The sequence below is a fragment of the Muntiacus reevesi genome, chromosome 12 (assembly GCF_963930625.1).
Source record: "Muntiacus reevesi chromosome 12, mMunRee1.1, whole genome shotgun sequence".
Classification (NCBI taxonomy): Eukaryota; Metazoa; Chordata; class Mammalia; order Artiodactyla; family Cervidae; genus Muntiacus; species Muntiacus reevesi.
In genome coordinates, this window is record NC_089260.1 from 22,705,848 (window position 1) to 22,718,126 (window position 12,279).

Below are 12,279 nucleotides of genomic sequence, written 5' to 3' on the forward strand. Positions count from 1 at the left end.
TTCTTATGTCTCATTGCTTTCACCAAGTTTACCTAGCTCTTTATAGAGGTGACTGATTCATTTTAGTTGGCTGGAACAAGAAACTTTTTAAAAATCTAGTTTAGAAGTCTAAACTCTTGTGGGTCAATTAATTTAACTGCATTTTGTGGCCAGAACCTCTGCACATAACTGTTTGATCACAAGAGGAATTTGTCATAGCTCAGGAGTATTCAGCAAATATAGCACAACCAGAGTTCACTGTATTATGGTTACTGTTTTGGGAATTATGTCATAATCTGAAAAAGCTGTAGCTGTTGTGTCAGTCTGAGGAAACTTGTCTGTTTTCGTGGGCTTGTTTATTTTTTCCCCGTGGGCTTTTTATAATAATGTTTATCTGTCATACATGGCTTTCAGATTCAGCAATGTGCAACAGACTTGTCTAAGCAACTATAGAAGATACAGAATTTCCCTTAGTAATTTAGAATGTAGGAAAGTCATTAAGTTTTAGTCAGAGGTAACTGCTATAGTACCAACTCTAAAGTAGTACTGTAGAGGAGAGGCAAAAACTTTCAGTTCAGGGTTATTTAGAAAGACTGAAGTAGACATGCCTGAGAATACAATTAGATATGCTTTTAAAAATCTAATTTTCTGTTTCCGGAGCTTATTTTTCTTATTGTCTTAGGTTTTAAAATGTGCTTCATATCTTTTTCTTGCTTTTCGACTTCTTTATTATGGTACAGACTGTATAGTTTGGGTATATACTACCTTTGCCTAGAAGAAATTTTTCCAGCATTGCCATTAGGATGTAATGTTTGAGTTAAACTGATTGGGAGAGTTGAAACTACCATTTTTTTTTATAAACTGCAACAGAGATTTTAGATGTTACCTTTTATGTTGGCAAACTTGTTTTATTTCATATAGCAGTTTTTTATAAAGGACTGTGATTCTACTTACTCAGTCAAATTTTGTCTACATGAAACAATCCATAAAATAAACCTTTTACATTGTGTACTAGTAGTAGTTAGTTGGATGTGGTAGTTAATAAGTTAAATATATTCATGTGTATTTCACTGTAGATTAATATATAAATCTCTTGGATTTTCAGCATGGAGTGGGGAAAGAAATCCTAATTACAATTCTCTTTCCCACTTAAACTTCTCCAGTTTTTGTTTTATTTTATTTGGGCTGTTTTTCTCAACTGTCAGTGGAATTATTGTCTTCCTGTCTCCATATTCAGGTAGTGTCAGTGGCTGAGTATCACCGCAGGATCGATGCTCTAAATACTGAAGAACTGCGCACACTCTGCAGACGTCTCCAGGTGCCCCCTTCAGTAGTTTAAACCCCTTCAGAGATGGAATACTTCCTATTTTTAGTGTCTTTCATCAGAGCAAATCTCTTTTTTGAAGGATTTGTTTTGACTGCAGCACTAAAATGCCCCATCAGAAAATTCCTTTTTGTATTAATAAGAGTACAGTATTGCCTTGAAGAGCTGTGTAGGGCTATCTTTTCTGGCATCTTTTCATTTATTAAAAATATTCAGAGGAATTTTCTGTTATTTTAGGACTGTTCTCAGTACTGTGTTTCTTAGATTGATGAGGAGTTTTCATTTAACATTGGAAGAATGTCTTGAGTTTGAGATTGAATCTTTACTAAACGGAATCTGAAAGATGTGGTACTATGGGGAAATGTTTAAAAATTTAATGGATAGCAAGGTTCTCTTTAAGGCTGTTTCAGTTGTATCAACTTTACATCAAATATCTTAATGAGATGAATTGTTTTTGTCCTTGAGGTTTTCCTGGTTGGTATTAGAAATATTTTGGAGTAGTATCAATTAGGCACCAGAACTAGATAAATTATTTTAAAATATGTGAAATAATCTGTGTGATTTTTCAGAAATAACTATATATTTGAACTCATTTTTCAGTTTTGTGTATTACTGTGTGTTTTCCTCTTCTTAATGAGATACGCTTTCCTGAATTTTTGTCTTTTAATGCTTCTCATGCTGCCTCGGATTTTTTTTTTTTAACCTTTCACATTATCAAAATAAGGGTAAAACATGATGATGTGAAAGAATTAATATAGTTCTCATCAAAAAACAATACAGTTCTAGAACATGTATTGGTTGAAAATGTATGTTGTTAAGGTTTGGTAAGAAATCTGTTAAAGGAACAAAATAATTTAGCAAGATTTCATTCCTGTGTGGAATCACAGTCGCCGAAAATTGCTGCATTTTAGTTATCTGCTCCAATAGAATTCTGTTTTCCGATTTAAAAGTTTCATCAGTAATACTCATGTTTTCATATATTTTACTTTCTAATATTATTGCATTTTATAGATTAAATTAACATGAAAAAGTGCCAACATAACACATTCTAAAAGAATTTATTCTTATTTAATGAACATTTTTATCATTTTAAGAATATCAGTGAGATCATTTTCATCAAACAAACATATACATTCTTTTCAGTGCATCAGATTGTTCTAATTTAGAAAATAGCTTTGTGAACAAGTTAACTTTTAGATGTGTTGTTTGATTCAATTAGATTAAAAAAAATTTGTGTTTAGAAAGTAAAAATTTTAAAGGCATTTAAAAAAATAATAGTAACCTTTTCAAAGTATATAAATTAACATATACATGCACACCAGTGACGCATTATACTTTTTAATGTACTATTTTTTAAATTAAAATTTTGGCACCCAGGAAGTTTTCTTAATTATTTTTGGCAAATTTTGTTTACCATGATTAAAATAATCTCATAAAAATAATCTCTTTAAGTAGCACAGAGAAAAAAGCAGGCTAGCTTGCTCACTTTTGCTCTTCAACAGAAGTATAGTTTGCATGCAATTTACCATCTTTACACAGAAATACAGGGTTTATCTTTCAATACCTGTCCTTATTCATGTAGTGGATGAGGAAAATATCTATTTTAGCAGAAATCTCTTTCTACATTAGATATGCCATTGTTATTAGATGGAGCATCTTTTGCCTTCTACAATCCTAAATTAAAGCTTTAGCCATCTTTTTCAAGGTATAAGATTTGCTATCTCTCAAAAGGCTAAATATTTTAAAGGTTTGTTGTGGTTTTACATTAATATATTGCTTCTATTTGCTTCTTTAGATTACTACGAGGGAAGACATAAATTCAAAGCAGATTACTCCAGTGAAAGCAGACCTGGAATCTGAATCTTTTCGACCAAACCTAAGTGATCCCAGTGATCTCTTACTGCCAGATCAAATTGAAAAGGTATGATATACCCACTTTTGTACATTTCTGAGTGTGTGCCCATGAGAGTAAATAGCTTCTTTTTAGTTGATTTAAAAACTGAAGAAGCAGGACTATTGCTCCTATTCTTACTCTTCAATGAAGAAAAAGTAAACAAATTATAGTAATTAATGTAATGGAAGATATTAGGAGATTTGGCTAACCAGATGTTAAAATAAATGGCATTAGTAATTTAGGTGAGACAGTATAATAGCCAGTATTTAATTTCTTACTGCGTGCCAGTTACCTGCTTTATATAGGTTATCTAATTTAGTTGTTGCAGCCCCTGTAGGAGTTAGATGCTTTTATTGTCGCATTTTGTAAATGAAGAAACTTGGGCTTAGAGAGGTTGAATCAATGTTCAGAGCCATACAGCTGTAATATATTGAAGCTTGATTTCTCATTCTGAGAGTCTTACTCTAGATTTGAGAGGTGTTAATAATCTAGGTAACAGTTCATCTGATATTTTTGTTAATTTGATACAGAGGATGCAAACAATAAGGGATTCATGTTTCTTGCCTCTAATGTATGTATTGTTTGCTATGAGTCTTTCTTTGTCTAATGAACAATTAGTATTTCATATCAAGAAATGTACAGATATTCTTCAAGCATCTTTGTATCTTTGGTAATGATAAATAATTTCTACTGTTACTTTTATAGCCTACATGTTATAAAGTATCATTTAATTCCAACTGGCATTAGTATTCTGCAGATTGACAATAATAAGCTATCAAGTATGTGTTAACAATTTATTTTTCAAAGCTTACCAAGCATCTTCCACCAAGAACAATTGGCTATCCATGGACTCTTGTTTATGGTACTGGGAAGCATGGCACAAGCTTGAAGACCCTTTATCGGACAATGACAGGTTTAGACACTCCAGTGCTGATGGTGATTAAAGACAGTGATGGGCAGGTATGAAAAGTAGCGACATAGACACCTTACCTTTTAAGAGATGGAAGTAGCAGGAATTTTAGCATATTCTTTTGATAAAAAACATTAGTATATTTTATTAAGTTTATTTGGTAATTATTGAGTGCTCTTGATATGCAAGGCAATGCTGAGTTTTGCAGAGGGATAGATATGAGCATGAATAATTAAAGAGTTCCTACCTTCAAAGAGTTACAGTCTGGTAGAAAAAAAAATATTAAAGTATGGGAGTATCTCTAGTGCCAAGCAAAATATGCCTAGTATAGTGAGAACCTATAAAAAGTAAAAGAGGTGTTTATATTGTTCATTTCTGTCTGGAGGAGATAAGAGTGAGGTTCAGGGAAATGGTGAAAATTGACAGCCTTGAAGTGTGGAGAAAGTTTTGAAAGTTAAAGATAACTGTGAGGATGAGACCAAGGACAAAGTCACAGATAAGCAAGAAAAACATTGGTTATCCCTGAAACAGTAGTTTCATTAATGGACAGAACAAATCTGGTGTCGTCAGACCTGGTAGCTTCCTTTGGGGAGGAGGCACAAAGAGAGTTTCCAGAGTGCTGGTAATGTCCTGTTTCTTAATATGAATGAAGGTTAAATGGTACTTTGCTTTGTGCTGATTCCATAGCGAGCTATATAATTATATTTTATACATATATATATTTACACACATACACATAGCTTACAATAAGAAAATCTATTTAAAAATTAAGAGTATGAAAATAGAATATAGGGGATATAATGACTATAGAGATCATCAGTCAAACTCTACATTCCCATTTCATGATCTGAAACCTTAGACCTAGAGATTGAAATGACTTGTCCAGGCCTCTTATTCATTTCGTGTCTTGTACTGTGTAAGGCCAAGGCATTATAGTACTGAACAATTCAGACCCAAATTCTGTCCTCATGGAATTTACTGTATAATAAAGAAAAAGCTAGCATTCCTTTTTAGTGGTAGAATGTTTACCTATGCTGGAGAGTTTTTGCTTTCTTAAGTGCTACAGTTCCACAACAGCTGTTGTCTTTATTATATGTACATTATCATCCTGAAATGTGTCTACCACTTTTTTAGATTGTCTTTTTTAATTGTTATAATGAACATCTTTCTAGATTTTAGAACTAGGAAAAATCTAGCATTTTCCCACTGAGAAACCGATATGTTTATACCTGCCAATAATGTGAGTTGTTTAACAACTTATCATGCTTGTCTGTTTAAGTACAGATAGGTAAAACTATGGTATATTTCCTTTTGTGTGTGTGTTTTACTTAAACATATATAATGGGCTAATGCTTACAAAAACAAATTGATAGTTTGAACATGCCTTTTTTTAATCCTTAGGTTTTCGGTGCATTAGCATCTGAGCCATTTAAAGTGAGTGATGGCTTTTATGGTACTGGAGAGACCTTTGTTTTTACATTCTGTCCAGAATTTGAGGTAAGGACAGTTATTCCAGTTTGTGAAGAGATGGCATCATGAACAGAACATACAGTCTGGAGTTTTGCATACTTGGATTTGACTCTCAGTTTTTGCCTTTTACTGTTAACTTAGCACTTTTTTTTCCCCTTCCTATTTTCACCTTCAACTTCGCTGTGGTTAGAATGGGGATCATAAAATGTAACAGGGTTGTTTGAAAATTAAAAGAGAATCATATATATATAACACTTGACGTGGTACCAGGCACACATTGTGGGCCCAGTAAGAAGTATACATTGTAATTACTGTTTTGTTTATGAATTGTCATTGTAAAATTTCTAGAAGCCTTTACTTACTAAATAAGTTTAATAACGAAAGTCTTGAAAACTTAAAAAATAAATCACTTGGATTTAAATCAGAAGTGATTACCTGATTTTTCTTTATTGTGACTTGACTAAAGTAGATACATTCTAATGCCAATAAGATTTAAAATTTTTAAATGTACATAAATTTTAGTGAATGTGCGACTCTGAAGCATCGAGTGCAGTCTTAGTGCTCTAATACAGTGTGGTTCAGTCTGGTCAGACAGTTCCTGGGAGATAAAATTTTAATCTTCAAAATAGGAACCAACACAGTTGCTTAAAAAAACAAAGAGTTGTCTTTAGGAACAGCTTCTGGTTAATCTGGTGAGCCACTGAAACCCAAGTTTGTTAGGAGAGTTTTTATTGTGTTACCAAATTCTATTTTGTTCATGCCTCCCTGGTGGCTCAGTCAGTAAAGAATCTGCCTGCAATGCAGGAGACCTGGGTTCGATCCCTGGGTTAGGAAGATCCCCTGGAGGAGGGCAGAGCAACCCATTCCAGTTTTCTTACCTGAAGAATCCCCATGGACAGAGAAGCCTGACGAGCTGCTGTCCATGTGTACGCAAAGAGTTGGAAGCTACTGAGTGACTAAGCACAGCTTATAGAAAGTGAAAGTCTTAGTTGTGTCCAACTCTTTGTGACCCCGTGGACTATACAGTCCGTTGAATTCTCCAGGCCAGAATACTGGAACGGGTAGCCTTTCCCTCCTCCCGGGGATCTTCCCAACCCAGGGTTCGAACCCATGTCTCCCACATTGCAGGCGGATTCTTTACCGACTGAGCCACTAGGGAGTCATGAACAAAATATAATTTGGTAGCACAAGAAAAACTCTCTTCACAAACTTGGGTTTAAGTGGCTCACCAGATTAACCAGTGCTTTCCATTCCTTCCGTGAAACATACCAACTGACACCTACAGCTAGCTAGAAGCTTCTCCTTGTTAACAGATTTTGGAAGTTTCAGTTGTGCTTGTTTTCAGTCCTGTTTGTGATACTGTTTCTACCTGTTAACTAACAGTGCAATTAAACAAATGTTATATATCTATGGAAAAGTGTTAGTTTATTGAGAACTATAATGAATACTTCGGAAAATGTTTGTAAAGACGAGGTGCTACAAATTGATGTTGGATTAATATTAAGTTTAGGTGGAACTTCCATGAAAGATTGAAAATATTTAAGAATATTACCAGAAGTTGTTTTTTTTTTTTTTGGCTGCTCTGGGTCTTTGTTGCTGCACATGGACTTTCTCTGGTTATGGAGAGTAGGGGCCACTCTAGCTATGGGCTTCTCATTGTGGTGGCTCCTGTTGTTGCAGAGTACAGGCTCCAGGGCCCGTGGGCTTCAGTAGTTGTGGCACATGGGCTTACTTGCCTGGCCGCATGTGGGATCTTTCTGGATTAAGGATTGAACCCATGTCTCCTGCATTGGCAGGAGGATTCTTAACCACTGGACCACCAGGGAAACCCAACATCTGGAAGTTTTTACCCTGGAATTTCTCAAATGTTTTTATATTCATTGCTTTTTAAAGAAATTGAAACTGGACGTCATAAGCATGTTACCCGTTTTTATGAGAATAGTGATAGACCAATTCATACCCAAAGAAAAGACCCTAGCCATATATCAAAATATTAAAATATTATCAAAGTAATATACATTTATATTTGATGTCCCTGCAAGAGGGAGCGGCTACCCACCCCAGTATTCTGGCCTGGAGATTTCCATGGACTGTATGATCCATGGGGTTGCAAAGAGTTGGACACAACTGAGCAACTTTTACTTCACTTCAATTTGATGTTAAAAATAGCATTTACTCAGTTGTTTTTTTTTTTTTCATTTATTTTTATTAGTTGGTCTACTCAGTTTTTAGCTGATTTACTTTCTTTAACATTTCTCATTAACCATCGAATTCTTGATACCTGTGTAGTCAGAAAAATTTGCATATATGAAGGAATAGCAAGGTTTGTGTATTTAAATTATGTTGCAGTTGAACACATGCTTTCAAACTTAGTCTTACAAACACTGAAAGCAAAAGCCCACCACCCTTTTGACCCAGACTTTTTCTGTTCTTATTAGTCTTCTTGCTGTCTGTCTAGGCTTTATTAACTATTTGGAACTCAGGAGAACTAACTGTAGTAATCATTTTCATCTACATATTTAAAACTTTTTTTATTTTTTCGTTTTTGTAGGTCTTTAAGTGGACAGGAGATAATATGTTTTTTATCAAAGGAGACATGGATTCACTAGCTTTTGGTGGTGGAGGGTAAGTCTCTTGAAAATTCGACTATGAGATTTTAAAAGAAACCTTAAAGAATTCATTTGTGTTATTTTTAAATCAGCTATCTTTGAAAAGTTTTGACATTAGAATCCTAATTTATATATTATGACTAATTTTTATATTATGACTAAGAAAGTATATATTTGCAGGAAAGTACTTGAGTGTAATATATGAAACCCTTGATAGAATATTTGTTTATTCATCTCAGAATGCTGTTTAGTTATTTCCCTTTCAATTAAAACCCATCTTGTAGAGTACAGTGACTCCTTGATATTTGAAAGAGAAATATACTAATCCCTTCGAGCTTCTCAAATTTTGAAAAAATTATGGTGATAAATTCTTTTTTTCAATTTCTTGTTTTTAAAAAAGGTCTAAAATTTTTCATATTATTCTACCCTGGAAACTATTTGGATTGATATTTTGGACAATAGAAGTTTGTTTTCCTGTTAAAAATTTTAGTGATCCCACCCCTTCACAGTTGTCAGGGCTTGTTTTCTTATTTATTTTGTTTTTAGCAGTATGAGTAATCAGCAGTTTGATTTGATTCTTTTAGCATAGCAAGCACTGCAGGAAACTTCGATTTCTTATTCTGGTATTCCAGCTTCATTTGGTCTGCATGGCGTGTGGAGAACGATGGCTCTCCTGCCTCCTAGCCCAGACTTCTTAACTAGCCCTTGGCAGATGTGACCTCCTTCATTTGTTACTTCTCTGTGTCCTTCAAAATAAGACATAATACATGCTAAATAATTCCCAAATTTATGTGTTATTTGTCTCCTGCATTTGACGATATATGCAGTAATAATAATTCATTCAGGTTACAGAATCTTATTAGCCTGAATATTCATCATCCCGATTCTAACAAATTCTCTTAACAACTTCTCTATAGATAGGTATTTGGAAGACATGATTTCAGTGATTAAAAATTAAGCATGGTTATTATAGCCTTCTCTGAAGGACATAACTGGGTAACTAAAAACAATGTTATTTTTAGTTATTGGAATCAGCTTATGGTGTTCATATGTTCCAGTTACATCTTTTTTGGTGGGGAGGGGCAGTCAATCAGCCCTCCTCCAAATGGTAGTCTTAATGTGATTCAGTTAGCTCTCCAGGAAAGCCTCACAAGCAAGTGGCTTATGATTTCAAACTGTTAAGTGTGCCTTCAGTCTTTGAGAGTAACATTACACAGTGTCATTAGATGTCTGCTCAAACTTGGTTTTGATGATACAGCATGATTCCAGCAAGCTGATAAAAAATTAGGTCATTTGATAACAAATTAGAACAAGTTTACAGTCTTTGAAGAAGGCGAGTACGGTCTCAGGAAATGGGAGGAAAGGACTGGATATTCCAGAATTCCAAACAGGAGCCCCAAAGAAATCAAAATCATGTGATAGACTGAATTTAGGATTTAGAATCAGACCTGATTCAAATTCTCAGCTTCAGCACACATTATGTCTGGGACCTTGAACAACTCAAGTCTAAAGTTTCCTCAGCTGTGAATTGGAGATTGAACCCTTAACACTAACCACACTTTTCATTTTAGATGATAGGGAGTTTTCATGTCTCTGAGAAACTCATATTAAATATGTTAAAATCAAATAGCAGAGAGAAATTTATAATACCAAAGAATAACAGAGTAGTGCCTGCCTCAAAAGCTAATTCTTTGTGAAATTAATTTTAGAGGGTTCATTATATTCCTTGCTCTGTATGTTCAGTGATTTTATAATGGGATATGAACAACAACAACAAAAAGTTGTCTTGTGCCAGTGTGAAAAGTAGAGAACAGTTTGGAAAAAAGAATGAGTTTAGAGTTGTTGGGTATTGAAATGTCTCATTAAATTAATATTTTACAACCTCTGCAATTATTCTTTTATAACTTAAGGCATAAGTATTAAAAGACTCTTGTTAGAACTGTTCTCTTCTATATATTACAGGGGAGAATTTGCCCTATGGCTTGATGGAGATCTCTACCATGGAAGAAGCCATTCTTGTAAAACATTTGGGAATCATACACTTTCTAAGAAGGAAGATTTCTTTATCCAAGACATTGAAATCTGGGCTTTTGAATGAATATAATGCTCTCTGTCTTAGCAGGATAATGGCCCAAACCTGACCTGGACAAACAAGCATTGTTTGGAAAGTTCAAGAAGCAATACAATGTAACATGTAGCTTGTGTTTTAAAATTAGTTCGTATCACCATTTATTATAGCTATAATTTTGGAATTTATTTTTAAAATCATGTTTCTGTCCCAGACGTTTTTAGATTTATATCATGGCATGGGTCCATGGAACATAACAGCTTAGGTTTTGTCAAAATTTTGGTAGCGTTTTAATCATAGTGACCACCTCATCTATAATCCATGTTTTCTCGATCTCCTAATAGGATGGTGCTCTTTTGTTGAACCTATTTTGGTTTATTATTTTTTAAACCATATTGATTGTTTTACTACAGTAGTCTAACTTGAGATATCGAGGGAATGAATACTTGATACTGCCATTATCTGTGAGGTTGGCACAAATGACTATTGGACATGCTCAACCTAGTTACTTTTAGAAAGGAAAAAACACATGCCAAAACAACATGTACTTCATAGATCACTGAGTTCTAGTTTTAATTCACACTACTGCATTCTCTTTATTAATTTTGCCTGTATTCTCAATTTCATTTTAATAAAAATGAAATTTGAGGAGAATTCTGATTGTAATAGACCACAATGCACATGGTCTTCAGGTTTGGGCATATGCTTTCATCATTGAATTGTCTGATGAAGAGTTATAAAATGACAAAGGAGAATGAGAACTTGATGATTCTACTGCAGTTAATATATCAAGCAAGAAAATATCTATTTACATATTTGTAGCTTAGCAGGGCATTATCATAACTAAAAAACTATGAAACAGATGCATATTTCGTCAACATATTGTGTCAGGTAAACTGTTTTATAGTTCTGTTGTTTTAGCCTTGTTGCACACCAACTCCCAAAATATAGCTTCCTATTCAAAAGGAAAAAAAAAAAAAACTTGTGATTTTTTTTTTTGAGTGGTATGTGTTATTACCATTAGCATTTGCTATTACAAAAGGGCAATGATTATAGTAGAATATTGTAACTCAGTAGACTTGTTGAATATGCAGACTTACTGTCAAGTGACCTCAAAAAAAAAAAAAAAGAAAAGATAGAATATATCAGTAGTTCTTATCCTCTTTTGTAGGAAACCAATATTAAGCCATTATGGCAATAATTCATCAGTTAATTTCAAAGCTTCATGTTATGCAAAAAAAAAAAAAAAGAATCCTGCTGTTATACATGTGACAGTGACCTTGTGCTGAAATTTCAGCTATTCCAGATAAACATTGTATATTATCTTGTAAATTAATGTTTAAAGGTAGCTTTGTTCTTATAGAAAGTGTTGATTGCCAGGTTGCTTATAGCACTTTAAATTATTCTAAAAATGAAATTATAAGCCAAATATGTTGGCTTAAGTAGTTTTAGTTGTATAGTACTTGAATATATTTAGATCTTTTGAAAATTTAGATAATATCTAAAGAAAGCATAATGCTAATGAAAAATAAAATCTGATATTCTATTTAATATGCTATTGCTGAATATGAATAGAAATGCAGGGCATCGTTTCTTTGTCTATGTAAAGCTCTCATTAAAAGTTACTAACAGTGTATAGATTAAATGTTTACAATATAGGGAACTGTAAATAAATATATCAGGTTTCCCCCCTTTGGTCTTCCACAGCAGTATTATTGTCTTTGTGGAGTTGACTAATCATAAAAAAATCCTGTATTGGATTTCAGTTACAATAAGGTCATAGTGGTATATACCAAATAAAATTAAATACATAAATATAAATTTGAATTTGTATTTATTGAATAATCAAGTTATTTTCTATTTAATAAGTCTGATTAACCATACTACTGTCTTTTACATGTGAGAAATGATTCTAGAAACTGTGGTGGTGGTGGTAATTAGTAATAATGATGGAGGGATGAATTTAAGTGGAGGGAACACCACAGTTTAGAAAATGGGGATGTAACAAGGTACTTGACATGTAGG

At 33.5% G+C, this 12,279-nt stretch overlaps 1 protein-coding gene across 5 annotated transcripts in view; it reads left to right on the top strand.

Moving 5' to 3' along the window:
• The window catches only part of OXR1 (oxidation resistance 1), a 395,731-nt gene extending 383,656 nt beyond the window's left edge, over window positions 1–12,075 (top strand). For 3 of the 5 annotated variants that reach the window (XM_065903645.1, XM_065903646.1, XM_065903648.1), the window contains 5 exons: window positions 3,099–3,224; window positions 4,005–4,157; window positions 5,509–5,604; window positions 8,129–8,202; window positions 10,149–12,075. In XM_065903645.1, the coding sequence (XP_065759717.1) occupies window positions 3,099–3,224; window positions 4,005–4,157; window positions 5,509–5,604; window positions 8,129–8,202; window positions 10,149–10,284 (585 nt within the window). In that variant the 3' untranslated portion in view covers window positions 10,285–12,075. Of the gene's footprint in view, window positions 1–1,216; window positions 1,298–3,098; window positions 3,225–4,004; window positions 4,158–5,508; window positions 5,605–8,128; window positions 8,203–10,148 lie in introns of all 5 variants that reach the window. The other 2 variants (XM_065903644.1, XM_065903647.1) reach the window with 1 other exon arrangement.
• The last annotated feature ends 204 nt before the right edge of the window (window positions 12,076–12,279 follow it).